Source organism: Mytilus edulis, chromosome 4, assembly GCF_963676685.1.
Source record: "Mytilus edulis chromosome 4, xbMytEdul2.2, whole genome shotgun sequence".
Taxonomy (NCBI): domain Eukaryota; kingdom Metazoa; phylum Mollusca; class Bivalvia; order Mytilida; family Mytilidae; genus Mytilus; species Mytilus edulis.
In genome coordinates, this window is record NC_092347.1 from 80,458,146 (window position 1) to 80,473,892 (window position 15,747).

The window sequence follows — 15,747 nt, forward strand, 5'->3', positions numbered from 1 at the left end:
GTTCTACGGATTTTTGGACTCCAAAAATTGGGGCGAGCGAGCGATTTGAATATTTTAACAAAAAAATATAAATTTGCAAATTTTTGAGGCGAAGCTTTAAAAGTAAAGGCGAGTGATTATAATTTTTTTTGTAAACTTAAAATGGTAGGTTTTGACAATATTAAACTTGATTTATCACTTGGACTTAATTTATGAAGTATTTGTTCCCTGTTCACCAAGAAATAATTGAATAATTAAATCTGGTCTATGTATGTGTGACTGACAATGAGACAATTCTCCATCCAAGTCATAATCATGTTGGGAACAACCCCTTAATGTTATGAATATCCCTTTTATGAGGGGTCAATATAAGTTATATAAATATATTTGTTTTGTAAAAAAACACTTTTTAGTACAAAAGGGCTCATATTTTCCCAAAGAACTATATATTTATCTAGTATTAAATGGTCAAAACATGTCCACGAATTTTAACCATGTTAACAAATTTACTTTAACAGTTTAATATTATTCAAAATAAGTTAACCCTCTTTTAGAAAAGTTGTTTAAAATATGATGTTTTTCTCCTCTTTTGGTGAAAAAAGTTCTAAGTTTTCAAGGTTTTGTATATTAGCACTATACAAATCATTGGTATTTCTATTTTCTTCAACAGTAAAATGACCCTTTGTCTGAGGAAGGGTTGTTCCCAACCTGATTATGATAACAAACACAGGTCAAAGTACGGCCTTTTACACAGGGCTTTGATCCAGACCAAACAGCAAGCTATAAGGGACCCCATAATTATTAGTGTACACAAGTCGAACAGGAAAACCAACTAACAGTTGTTGGCATGACACGGGTTATGTTCTTCTCATATATGTTATGATGGTATGATACTAAACCCCTAACGGGAAGGATTGTGCCTGATGTTCATATGATGAAATCATAATCTTTCAGTCAGTTTAATTGAAGTCTGGAGCTGGCATGTCAGTTAACTGCAAGTAGTCTGTTGTTATTTTTGTATTATTGTCATTTTCTTTATTTTCTTTGGTTACATCTTCTGACATCAGACTCGGACTTCTCTTGAACTGAATTTTAATGTGCGTATTGTTATGCATTTACTTTTCTACATTGGTTAGAGGTATAGGGGGAGGGTTGAGATCTCACAAACATGTTTAACCCCGCCGCATTTTTGCGCCTGTCCCAAGTCAGGAGCCTCTGGCCTTTGTTAGTCTTGTATTATTTTAATTTTAGTTTCTTGTGTACAATTTGGAAATTAGTATGGCGTTCATTATCACTGAACTAGTATATATTTGTTTGGGGCTGGCTGGGGGTCGCCTCCGGGTGCGGGAGTTTCTCGCTGCGTTGAAGACCTGTTGGTGACCCTCTGCTGTTGTTTTTTATTTGGTCGGGTTGTTGTCTCTTTGACACATTCCCCATTTCCATTCTCAATTTTATCTAATTTATATATCCAAACGGGAAAATACCAATAAACTAAATCAACAAACGACAACTGCTGAACGACAGGCCCCTGAATCATGCAATCAGGACAGGTGCATAAACATGCAGCGGCTATGGATAGTTTTGTTTCACCAGCATACAATATAATTGCAGTTGAAGGCAAATCCTTCAGAAGTTCTTTGTACTTTATGTTAACAACGAACATTTTTTGATAGGTTATATAAGTAAGGGGGAAAGACCAATAATTTGTGCTCTACAGGTATTACCGCTGTTATATATTTATATCGGAGCATGCTGAAACAAATATTCTCAAAGATATTTACACAGGGAGGTGGGGTGATTATACTTTTAAAATCGTTATATACAGGTTAGACTGTGATTTTTAAAACAAATGTTGATATCTTTTTATAATATTTACAAAAAAATGGTGCGGAAAATGGACATGATTACATTTCCGGATGCGGGAAGCGGGAATATATATAAAAAAATCTGTTTTGAAAAATAATAGGTGCGGGCGGGTCCGTCGAACAAGGAATTAAATTGGTGTGGCCCAAGTATCACCTATCAAAATCTCAGTTATGACAAAAGTGGTGAATTGGCTAATGTACAATTGTTTTTGGATGGATACTTGTTTGTGATAAGAAATGTTATATGTCTGTAGCCTTTCTTGTTTTCTTGCTGAATAGACATAGGAAGATGTGGTATGAGTGCCAATGAGACAACTTTCCATCCAAATAACAATTTATACAAATAAACCAATATAAGTCAAGGTACGGCCTTCAACATGGAGCCTTGTCTCACACCGAGTGCCAATGAGACAACTCTCCATCCAAATAACAATTTATAAAAGTAAACATTATAGGTCAAGATACGGCCTTCAACACGGAGCCTTGTCTCACACCGAACAGCAAGCTATAAAGGGCCCCCCAAAAAATAGTAATGAAAACCATTCAAACGGGAAAACCAACGGTCTAATCTATATAAAAACGAGAAACGGGAAACACGTATAAACTACATAAACAGACGACAACTACTGTACATCAGATTCCTGACTTAAGACAGGTGCAAACATTTGCAGCGGGATTAAAGTTTTAATGGTACCAAACCTTCTCCCTTTTCTCAAACATGTATATATATATGTACATCTACATGTAAGTTGCCATCCATGCAGTTCTCATCACAGTATCTTAAACCTGGTTTGATCCGTTATGAAACAGGTGATTTGAGATTGAGGCAAAGGAATTTTACAATTACAGATATAATTTTTCTTTTCCTATTTCAGACGTAAATATTGATGGTCCACACTTAGTGGAAAAAGGACATCCTATAAGACTAACGTGTAATGCTTCAGGAAATTCCAGGTCACCGACAGATATAAACTGGTATATTGGTGGCAAGCGCTTATATGACGGTTTGAATCACAATGTGAGGATAATAACATATCCTAGATCTGACGTCAATACGTTATACAGCGAACTACGTATAACAAAAAGTGACACTGAGGATAGCGGAACATACGTTTGCCAAACAACATTTTACAATGACATTCTTAAAGTGGCGAAGCATAACTTATCAGTAATAATTGGTAAGTTATTACTAGCAATAAAAAAAAAGAAAATCCCATTTATAAACTTGCGTTGGAAGCACATTCATGAATTTAGCTTAAACAGAAACTTCAATTGGTCTACAGTACTTGTTTGGATTCGAGACAGTCTTTTTGTAGACAAAAAACTTTTTTCAACATCTTAATCAGGCAATACTCTGGATCATAAATTATTGAACATCTACAATATACACATAGATCTTTACACCGAGATCACATAATATAAGGATTCCAACAACATGCACACATTTTGATGAACTACCTATTTGTTAAGTTTGGTGAATTAATTTCAGCTTACAATCGGTAATTTTATAAGTTTGAATGTTGTACTACTACTGGTTGACTAGTTTTATAATCATATGAAGCAGAATTCATACAGGAACTTTCCTCAAAGACAATTAATTTTTTTTTTTTTAAACATCTTGCAGATATATTGGTGTTTTTCTCTCATTCAATTACTCCCTTCCAAAGCGCTTTTGCGCTTTTTTGTCTCATATATTGCAATGAACTTGATATTTGGGATACTACCGAAAGCATAAGGTCTGCTATATATCTTAATTTTTCCTTGAATGGCACAGAAGGAAAAATGAGATATGAACTTTGGTAAACTTTTGTTGCCATGATTTAATACCAGCTTAATTATTATCAGTGTTACGCAGATTTACTAGTATTTTGTACAATGGAAACTTTTCTTTATTTGGGAATACTTTTCTGCTCTTTTTATTCTTCGTCCGTCAAATTTTATGTGATATTGAATATCCTTATTTTCTCAACATGTGTGGACACATGACAGAAACGAATTATAATATTTATTTCATTTCATTGTGTAACCTAAAAGAATGATGATTTATATATTATGATTTCTTTTTCAGCCGATTCTAATCAAACGAAACGAGGTAGGTTATCTTTAGAATCTGTTTTAAAGTGTTTCAGTACAAAAACGTCATGTATGACGATTAAAAACAATCAACAAAATTTGCAGTGACAAAAACAACAGGGAAGACTTTAAGAATTACTAAACTCTGACGAGATTCATGAGTTAATTCAATTTTGACAGCGTATAAAGGTGTTTAAAATGCAAAAGTAGACATGAGTTGAAAAAAATGTTAAAAGAACGGCCTGCAAAAAAGATCGAACTGACCAAAGATCCTGGATAACAAAACATGAAAAAAGTAACAGAGAAAATTAACAATGTTCATCCCCCATTTTTGTTAGGCCTAAGGTTAGTGTTGCTGTTGTACACCTATTTGTGACATTTTAACCTATTGTGTCTGTTTGTTTTATTCACGCCTCCTTGTCAATATAATGGAATTTGATGAGACTGTTATAAAAGTGAGAGGTTTAGCTACTTTTTAAACCAGGTTTAATTCATCATTTTCTACATAAAAAATGTATGTACCATGTCAGGAATATGTCAGTTGTTATCCATTAGTTTAGTTTGTTTGAGCTTTTGAATATGCCATTTGATTCGGGACTTTCCGTTTTGAATTTTCCCCGGAGTATTTTTGTGATTTTACTTTTTGTTCATGCTAATATAATTAAACGATTACCAATAATGATAGACAGCAACTAATGACAACTCAGAACTTGCCGTCAACTCTTAAAAAGTTGAAGACTGTGATATAGATTGTATGGAAAGACAATAGTCCTATAACAAACTAGGAAATAACCATTTACTTAGATAAACTCATCATATATACCAGGACTAAACTTTGTATATACGCCAGACGCGCGTTTCGTCTACAAAAGACTCATCAGTGACGCTCGAATCCAAAAAAGTTAAAAAGGCCAAATAAAGTACGAAGTTGAAGAGTTGAACAAAAAACTGTTTCGAATCGAAGTGCTAGTCATCAATTTGTTTTTGTGTTCTGTTTTCAGCATTTTGTTTACTCTTCTGTTGTGTATCTTTTTGTCGCTTTTCTTTTATACATTGCCATGTCTTTTTTCTTTTTTTTCTTTTTCAAAGTTTGAATATCAGTTTAGTATTTTTCGCCTCTTGTTTTCTATTCCTAAATCCGAATAATTCTTCCTCTCTTTAGCACTTTGGTTGTAGTGTTTTGCCGCTTTAACCAGGTACACCAATGGTTCTTTTCCGTGTCGAAGTATTGTTTATGAATCACCAAGAGGAATAATGTATAGAACAACTGTGTTATATATCGTATAGTTTTGGTAAAAGTCGATATCAGTAAGAATAACTAATGACTATCGGATATTTACAGTGATTTTTGTAATGAATTTCACAAAAGAAAGAAATTGCACAAACTGATTTCCTATTTTCAAAATGTTATCTACTCTTTTTTATCAAAATGTTATTTTATCATGGATTTCATTTCATTGAATTTCTTATCAGTCCCTTTTGACTAATGCATATCAATCGTGTTTCACTTTTCTGTTGGTATAAACTAAGTGGGGAAAGAATACAACTTCTAATCTTCTATTTTGCTCATTGTAAATAAAACATAATAATTAAAATAAAGACTTACTTCCGTTCGTATTGGCAGACATGACGTAAAAGACGAATGTCCGATTAGAGGACATTGATATCAAATATGAGAACTTATTCTGACACCGCGGAATGTTTGCAAACCTCATGTTATTTTTTTTAAAGGAAAGGAAGTGACGTGTAGAAGGGACAGTAGACTATCATGACAAATTAAAAGCAATGATACATGCATTCATGTATATGTTACAGTAAATAGGTGAAATTAGGAGTTACATGTAATTAATAAAATTTAGGAATTACATGTAATTCCCGATGCACGTAGTAAATACAAGTAATTCCTAAAACTGCCCAGTTATTACCAGTAATTACTAATTTTTAAATGATATTTTACACCTATTTACTAACTGTTAAAACAATATTGTAAATTGGTCAGCTGATCAAAAGTTATGGTAATACCTACTAGAAGATCAGTGAATACTCTTCGAAAGTGATCAACCTAAAATGTTCTTTTTTGTTAATGGTGCATAATTAAGCTACGAAATATAGAGCAAATTAAATATGATTTTTGTGTTGTTAAGTCATTAATTATAATGAAATTAGAATTCACTTATAGCAGGCAATCTCACTGGTTCAATTTTGTTAAATATGCTGAGAAACATGGTAGATGAGTTGTGCACTTGTAAGTTAATAATTGGACCTCTTTGAATGTAAATTAATGTTAACTTGGAAAAAACTAAGATCAGCTATAAGTAATATACGATAAAAGTATTATTTTACAAACTTCACTTCAAGATATTATCTTATGATCATAAACAGGCTTCTGTCCAAGTTTGATGGAAACCCAGTCATAGTGAAAAGTTAATGTTAAATGGCATGAAAACTACAAACAAGTTCATTATAATATTATAACATGTATAATAAAATGCGGAAAAAAAAAGATTTCATTTTTACATGATTTATTTACCTCTTTTAATATTTGTCTTATGATCATAAACAAGCTTTTTTTCAAGTTTGGTAGAAATTCCGGATAATTTAAGAAAGTTATCAAAAATTAGCAGCTGATGACGGAACATAGGTTGGTTCGCTATGTCTCGCGTTTTTGCGATAAAAGTCACATGCATGCTCGACAAAAACGAAAATAATGTCAACAATTTATTCATCAATCATGATTTATATTTTTGAGTTATATATCAGTGTTTGTTGTAAATTGCTGTAAATTGCTTTTTTTTTTTTTTGGTCATATATGCCACAAAATGAAAGTTATGTAGAAAATCATCAGATATAAACAAAATTTGAACTTGATCTGCAATTTGTCAACTTAATACCAATTCTGAAATCAATATTTACAAGCATAAGGGGTAAGTGTGGAGTTAATTTTCAAAGTTCAAGGACCACAACTCTGTACAAAATCATCAGCCTGAAACTTCCAACTTCATCCATAACTTGTCTGGATAAAACTTTTTACCAATTTTCAAATCAATATCACTTCAAACTTCCCACAAATGTCTGTCTAAATTTTGGATTGATATCAATGTCTTGCATGATGATTTTTAGGGAGTTTCAAAATGTACTAAACCACCATTTTCCGGTTTCGATTCACAAACTCTAAAGAGTATGCACTTTTGATGTGCCTTATATTCCTTAATCCTTAAGGATAAGCCCTAAAAATCCCCATCCCTTTACTTTCTTGTTTGGTATCTTGAATTATGTCTTTAATTTTAAAACAAAAAAATCAAGTCAGTAAATAGCTGTAAAAATGACAAAAATAATCAGTAAATACCAGTAATTACTGAATCAACTAGTAAATACATGTAATTACTAAATTGGCTAGTGATTACAGGTATTTACTGAAATGTTTAGTAATTACGTGTAATTCCTAATTTCACCTATTTACTGTAACATATATATACAAATTCAAAATATAAACATCACACGAAACATTTATAAATACAAAGTACGCATGAACTAGAAATGAACTTTTATCTGGAAGGGAACCTATATCCTGATATCAGTGCTGATGACAATGGGATGACAGAAGTTCTTGAATTATCTAAATTTAATTGCGGTGTATTGTTCAGAAAGACTAAACATTTAAATCGATGCATTGACAAACTTAATACCATCGCACGGCCAGACATCAAATGTGTGAAATAAATTCACAATTTTAAAATGCATAACATTCGCTGGTTAAAATTTTAAGGCTGAATGTACTCAATAGTTGATAGATATTGTTGATGTCTACTTAGATTGCAACGGAAGAAATAGTTTTTTTTCCAACCTTAAAATTATTGTATTTATTTCTATTTCAGGAACAATGGCAGATGGTTCTGTCAATTCAGTGAAAGACAATAAGCGACCTTCTTCTCGGAATACAGGAAATACATCTAAGAGATTAGAAATAGCTTTTTTGCCTTATCTTTTCACGATTTTGGTGGCATGGTGTTTTACTCAATAATTTTGTAAAAGGTAACAACTATATTTCTTTACTCGAGATTCTCAGAAAATTTTAAAAAAGACTAATTTTTTATTCTAATATAAGGATGTTAGTTCCTACTTTTCAAATATTTGTCCATTGATTTCTGCACTAGGTCAACGATTTATACTAAAATTAATCATTTTGAATATAAGATGAAGACCATCATGCAGAAAATATTCGCTAGGGCAGTTGTAATTTGAAAGACAACAACAATCGCATTATGGTTATAATTTTTTTTCAATTGAATATCATGACGTAAGATTTAAATTAAATATTGCGATAACAGTTCTTAATCAGTGTTATTCATTGTTATTAAGGTTCGTTGTAATTAATTACTGAAAACTTAAAAAAATTTAACGTTCCTGAGTAAAATTATGGTGTATATGGTATTCCGCATGGCATTTACAACGTAGAAAGTATGTACTAATGAATACATGGAAAGGTCCTATTTTTCCGAGTAATCAGTTGTATACGACGTGTATGTAGGGTATGAATGAAAGCATATAAAAATATAAACTATTCAGATTAGTGTTTGGGAATACCGAAAATAAATATACCACTCTCGTCCACGGCGTTTGAGGTGGTTTTTTTTTAATTTACTTTGATCGGGAACAATCAACCGAATCAGTTGAAAGCCAGGGATGTATAGGAACAAAGTAAAGTATAAAGCTACTAGCACCTCACGACTGAGAATGGGACCTTATTCAGTTAAGGGCCGCATTTCTTTCAAACAAACATTTTGTAAACGTTGTGTCGCGTTTTTTTGTTGTTTTCTAAACGCTACAAAAGTAGAAACAAATACATCGTTTAATAAGCCTTTATTGACATGTTTGAACTTTCATCAATAATGCATGCACATGTTGTTGGTAAACAGACTTTTTACAAACGTATAAACAAAAACTTTGTTTAATCAGGTTGAAGTTAGAAACCAATGTAACGTTTGTACGAACAAACGACAAACGACAAACTGCAGACGCATTTTTAGCGTTTGCATAGTTTGTCAAAGTTTATGTAAACTTTGCAAACGTATGTTAGAAACAAATGATCAAAACATGTGCGCGCTTGACCGTTTGCGTCGTTTGTGTTAGATAGAAATGCACCCAAGGTAAACTTTCCCTAGGGATATGTTGAAATTCGTGATATTCTATCTTTTCTATTTGTATCTCTTTTTCTTATTTGGGTTTGCACTATGGTATTCCTTCTCTCTCCTTTAAAATAATATTCAGGTGAATTGACAAGTTTTGAAAATGAAAGATCTAAATTCATTTTTATACATGCATGCAGTTTTCAGACAAAACAACATTCATACTTTTTTCTTTTTGTAAAAATATTTGTGATTTTTCTTTGAATGAAAGGTCTGTATGACAAAGCATCACCAAAGACACCAACATAATTTAGCACAAAAGTCAGGTCATATCTGTATATGTAATTTGTTGTTTTGAGAATTTGGTGTTATTTTCAATTTTTTGTTTTGTTTATTGAATCACTTCTTTTGTCAACTCTAAATTACTTGTTGATCTTTTAATAAAATTGAGAATGGAAATGGGGAATGTGTCAAAGAGACAACAACCCGACCAAATAAAAAACAAAAAACAACAGCAGAGGGTCACCAACAGGTCTTTTAATGTCTTTTTTGTTTGGTTTCTGTCTTTTTGACGTACAACCAAAATAAATTTCTGTTCAAATAAAAAACACCACAATTTATTTTCTTGTGGTCTTTTATAGTAAAATTCCCAGTTGACCCGAAGCCAAATAATTCAGATAAATTGACAGGTTGGACCGCCATAGAGCTATAACAAGACACATATATATATATTACTTATATACTAGGTAGTGTTCTCCCTGTTATATTTGTCTTGATTACTTTTCACAGCATCTATTACGTCAGGTACCTTTACACATCATTAATCAATCTAAAAGGAACGTTATTGATTTCCCAGTAAAGCAGAATTCTCTAAAAAATGCTTTGTTTGTAATTTACCGATGGTTAATGCAACTGAACCATTTATGTATTTATTAATAACCGTATTTTCCTTTGATCGTGTTCACTGGATTAACCATAGTATCCGATATTATGGGGTAGATATGACTAACAATATACTTTACATGGTAAAAGATCCAAATCTTTGTCCATAATCATTCATTATAAAACTAATAAAAATAACTCCAGGCCACCTTCTTTAAAGTGATGATGGTCTTGAATAGAGTATTTACTTGACAATTGTTGGTATGGATTTTTTTGACAGAACAAGGTATGTTGCCCTATATGTGTCTTTTTTTCAACTGTTGTTGTCTTATTGACGCATAACCTTAAAAATATGTATTCATTTATCGAGAAGAAATAAAACATTAAAACAAAGTTTGTCATGGCGTTTTATAATAACATTACTGATGAATGCACAGATTAATCAGCCTGGTTAATAAAACGCATTGAGATTGTGACCCCTTATAGAGCTTTAACACGAAAGGCGCCTTTATATTACTTCTTAAGGTAATTTTTTTCTCTGTATCTGTAGGTTCATTATAATTGTCTTGACTACATTTCACATCTATTACGTCAGATACCTTTACACCTCATTAATCAATTTCTAAGAAACGATATTGATTCGACTATAAAATATCATTTTTTTCTTAAAAGGCATTACTTGTTTTTGAAAATTATTGTTTGTTCATTTATCGATGGTTAATGTTACAGAACCATTCATGTTTTTATTAATAACCTTAATTTTCTTTGATCTTGTTAACCGGATACCCATTATATTCGATATTGTGGACCAAGTGTGACTAAGAAGAGACTTAAATTCACATTTTAAAACTTTGTCTAAAAACTACCCATTTATAACTTGAAAATAACTTCTTAAAAGAAATCCTTTAATAAAAGTCTTTAAAGTGGAGAGAGATATGATGTGCAATTTGAGTATAAACTAAACAAATAAAATCGTGATGTTTTATTTTTACACTGTTCTCTTGATGTGGACTATGTGTGGCCCTTTTTATGTCTTCAGTTTTGTTGTTGAGTTGCTATCTTATTGAAATATGTCCAACAACTTTTTTTTATTTCCTAATCAGGAAAATGTGGTAAGAGGCTGACATAAAAGTTTTTATGGAGCTTTATAATACATCTCCGTAAGAACGCGCTTATTAGTCGTTCAAATAAATAAAATTCATTAACAGTGTGAGTTTTAATTTAGCCTTAATAAGATAGACGCTAACATGTACATATATCACTAATGTGTGTAGTTCTATCCTATATCTGTAAAAAAAAAAAGTCTCATTATATTTGTCTTGATTACAAGGCACAGCATCTATTACGTCAGATACCTTAACACATCATTAATCAATCTCTAAGAAACTTTATTGATTCCACAATCATGTATAATTCCTGTTTAAAGGCTTTAGATGATTTAAAAATGTATTTATTGCAGATATACCGATTGTTACTGGACCATTTATATGTTTATTAATAACATTCATGTCCTTTGATCTTGTTAACTGGATAAAACATTATATCTAAAATGTTGAGTCAAGTACAAATACCAATGGATTTTCCATTGTAAAACTTTGTCTAAAACTATCCATTATTGACTATTATATAACTTGTAAAAGTTTGAAAACATAAATCGTTGGAAAACAGTCTCTTGAGTGTAAATTTTCTTGATATACGATACTAGTATTTACTTAACACTTTAAAATTAAAACTTCATCAATTTAATGCGTCCGAAAAACAAGATGTATAAAAAGACTTTTCAACAAAATAGTCCATTGTTCAGTATTATTCGACGGTGATGAAATATGTTCTCATATTATAACTCGACGTTACATTCCGATATTGTTGATTCGAAATGTCATAGGCATCAATCTTCAGGACAATTTGAGATGTTGCTACTTTACCGCATATATGAAGCATATGAGTGTATAACACAACAGTCAAAACAGGTGCAAAAGCTTTTATAGCTACTTTAGTCATTACCGTTCAAGAATGTGTGGCACTTTACCAAAAAATAAGAGACGAATTGTGTTGATATGAACAGCATGCTTTCAGAAAAAAAAGTAGATGTGGTATGGTTGTCAATGAGACAATTACCTGCCAGTGACCAAATGATGGTTAGTATTGTTCTCTGAAAAGGTCAAAATCAATGAAAGTACTTATAATAACCTATGCCAATTATACTTTATATACATCTATTTACTCTATTTTCATGCAGCTCATCAAGTTAGATATATATGGTCTACAAGGGTTGCTGCTCACAAGGAAGCTATTGAATCAGGGGTTTCTTGTTGTACAAATGAAGTCACCCTTTTGATTTTTTTTTTCGTACCGCAATTATGATTTAGGTTTAGGATTTATTTCGTATCCGGAATCATGTCATATTTTCCTCTATTACACAATCACCGAATGAGACATATCCCCTCTTTTGTACTTGTCATATGCAACACTGCGTGAGCTAATAGACTGGTTAAATATGCTTATTTTACTATTCTAACTAGACTAAATTTGTTTTTTAATCGTTCTTTTCTTTTGTTATAATATGGTCGCTTTTTCTTCAATTCATGATTTACGATTGTCAATTTCTTATCTTCTGATTCTTTTCCTTTTTGTTAATTCATTTCTTTAGAAAAAAAATCTATAAAGCTGAGGACTGTGGTAAAGGTTCGATCCTGGCACTTTTTTTTAAAATATATGTGTTCTCTAAAATGATTGTTCGTAATACAAATAAGTACATGTGTTTAGGTAACATGTCATTGCAATTGCAACCTTCTCATAACAGATATCCTCCTTGTGAGAAGTGTAAAGTAGTCATCAGTAAATCATCGAAAATTGTTTTGACTTTAGGCGACGATAGTCGTCACCGTATCACATCGTCGAATCCGATTTCTCTACTAAAACTTTCGGTTCTGAATATAGTGAATGACAGATATCGATTATGTAATTTTTCATCATTTAGTCTATCTCGGTCGCTGTTTCCGTACGATACCATATTGGTAGTCGTCGAGGTGTTACTTTTACAGGTCTATCAGTTTCTGTAATAATAGAATGTTCCACCAATGGCCTTTCCTAATTTTCCGTCGGTTCGACAAAAACGTCAGCATATTAAAATATAACTTTCCCAACATGCAAACTAGTTATTGAAGATATTGTAAAATTTATATATTATAAGATATTACAAGATTTTGATTTCAGCTCTGAGCGTTAACGTTTGGTCGCTTGATACTGGTGTTTTAGTATCTGTGTTTGTGTTTGATATTTGGTTTTAGATTTATGTATTCAGTCCTCTTATTTTGTTTGTATTCATCGGTGTAATTTCATTATTACATACAACAATGTACAACACAAACGTTTTAGAAAAGGCCCTTATCTATATAACTATAAAACAATTAGAATGATTTTTTTTTAATTTCATTCGTCAGAAGCCATTTTCTGAAATTTAGGGACTCTCAAAGCCGAATATATATTAAAGCCAACGATGTACAAAAACCAAACCAGTTGAAAAGCTTTAAGACCAAAATAAAATAAAAAATTATAGCCAAATTGATATAAGGTAAACTTTATATAAAATTCAAATATCATTAAGACAGGTTTGTAATAAATCATTTAATACCGAAGTACTAACTGCAGACGTAAACAAAACCTAAGTTATTGGTTCATTATCCTATGTCGCCTTTAACATATTGAAATGAGACATCACTATCGGAATGTACTTTCTTAAGTGTTGAAGTTCTATCAAGAGTCCAATTCCTTTAGTGCATTTGTCTTAATTACATAAATTTTGTTCACTTTTGCAGATTCGTTGTTAACTGGAACATTAAATTACATCAGTGTTTGACTGAATACAGTATACATTTAAATTGGTAAGTATGATAAATATGACAAATATATATCAGACAGTGGTATGTTATAATTAAAGAATCTGTTTTCGCAATCCCTTTAAGGCAGGCAAATTACAGAACTTATGCAATAGACATTACTGTCAAAGAATTTTTCGTGTCATTAGTCTGTTTTCAAATATGAAAGTTGATATATTCTACGATGTGCAAATATATATCGAATTAAGCATTTAGTATTTTATGAAGTAATAAACGTAAATGTTAAACTATCAAACAACACTTCATTAGTCAATTTAATGCGAACAATTCTCAAATCAATTATCCCAATTGTAACATATATATGAAAAGACATATTTTGAGAGAAGTAATAGTATAATTAGTATTACAGTTATGGCCAAGCATTAAAATTTTAAATAGCAAAATTATCTAACTTAAAGGAAAATTCAAAACGGAGAGTCGTTTATAAAATGGCAACATCCAAATCTTAAACACAACAAACACATCAAACGAATGAAAAAGAGATGTCACATTCCTGACTTGGAACAGCCACTTTCTTATATAGAAAACCAAGTTTCTCAATTCGCTCACTTATTGCAATTGGCTTATTATTTTTTCATTTATTGCAGAAACATTTAGTTCCATGAAAGCATTACATTGCCTTTGACAGTTAAATCAGTATATATATATACATGTATATATAAATCTTGTTACAGAATAGCTGGAAAACGGTTGAATCACAAACACATGTATATATTTATCATTAACATGTACCATGTATTACATCATAATGTATTGTGTATAAACATGTATCACAGTATCTGTAAAAATGTCTTATAAAAAGGAAATATGAAATATAAATTGCAATTGATTTGAATTTAAGGGGCATTCGCCACGAGTTATAAAAATATTGAATCATGATTGTTTTTCTTGTTGAATACTAAAATGAAAGTGATATAGTAAAATACTCGTTCCCTTGAAAGCTAGTCTGGTTCAATCACGTCGAAATAAACCAAGAAACATCGCTGATGGAATATTCACTTGCAAGTGCATAATTTGGCCTAAAATGTTTCTATCGAATTATACGACATTCGGCAGTCTCCGGAGGTCATCTCAATGGTAAACCTCATTGCGACTAGGCTAAAATTCACAAGATATTCTGATATATTTTATCTTGCTGCATGTGATATCATAGCGTTACGTTCTAAACTTCAAATAAATTCATTACACACCGTTTTGCAATAAATTTGTTTTTAGGAGACCTCGTCCTACACAAAACAATAGATTTTTTTGTAGAGCATAACAAGTCCATTTCAAAAATATCACAAAATAATCCGTGTACAGTTCATACCTTTTAAATCGTTCTAAAAGTTCACAAGGGTCACAAATTTAACTGAAACCACTTCACATCTCCCCATTCCTAAAATCTACTTTACATTAGGTTACCTTTTATAGATCTTTATATTACAATATGAATAGCCTGATTACATTTTGTAGTAAACCTTCAATTTTTAAATGTTTTTGACTAAGGCTATACAAATTGTTGAAACAGGAATTTTTAAAGATGTATCCAATGGCATACGTAGTTACACTTGCTTACATTTAACCAAATGTGTCCCTTGTACAGGTGCTCTGCATATAAACTGATGTCATAATTAACGTAATTGTCTATGCATATTGTCAAACGAATTAAAATTATTATGTTATATTTTTATATGATTATTTTTTAAATAAAAGTTGGTAAAACATACTTGATAACTTATAATAGACTATTCTGATTTTTGATTTATACATTTGCATTGTTTGAAACATGTTTTAAAATCTCACTTTGACCTGAAATTATGATTGATTTTGAAAAATGTGTTCACAAAAATGACAATGACATGATTTCATATATAATTTATGTCATTATATGGTCGAAATATGGTATGTTAAAGTTTACAAAAGAGCTGTTTGCAATTTAGG

General features: G+C 31.2%; 1 protein-coding gene across 1 annotated transcript in view; it reads left to right on the forward strand.

Annotated features, from left to right (window-relative positions):
* LOC139520675 (zwei Ig domain protein zig-8-like) overlaps nt 1–15,530 on the forward strand; it is a 42,664-nt gene extending 27,134 nt beyond the window's left edge. Inside the window, exons 5-9 of the mRNA XM_071313532.1 lie at nt 2,720–3,022; nt 3,913–3,936; nt 7,793–7,949; nt 13,744–13,809; nt 14,412–15,530. Of these exons, the coding sequence (XP_071169633.1) occupies nt 2,720–3,022; nt 3,913–3,936; nt 7,793–7,938 (473 nt within the window). The 3' untranslated portion in view covers nt 7,939–7,949; nt 13,744–13,809; nt 14,412–15,530. The remainder of the gene's footprint in view (nt 1–2,719; nt 3,023–3,912; nt 3,937–7,792; nt 7,950–13,743; nt 13,810–14,411) is intronic.
* The last annotated feature ends 217 nt before the right edge of the window (nt 15,531–15,747 follow it).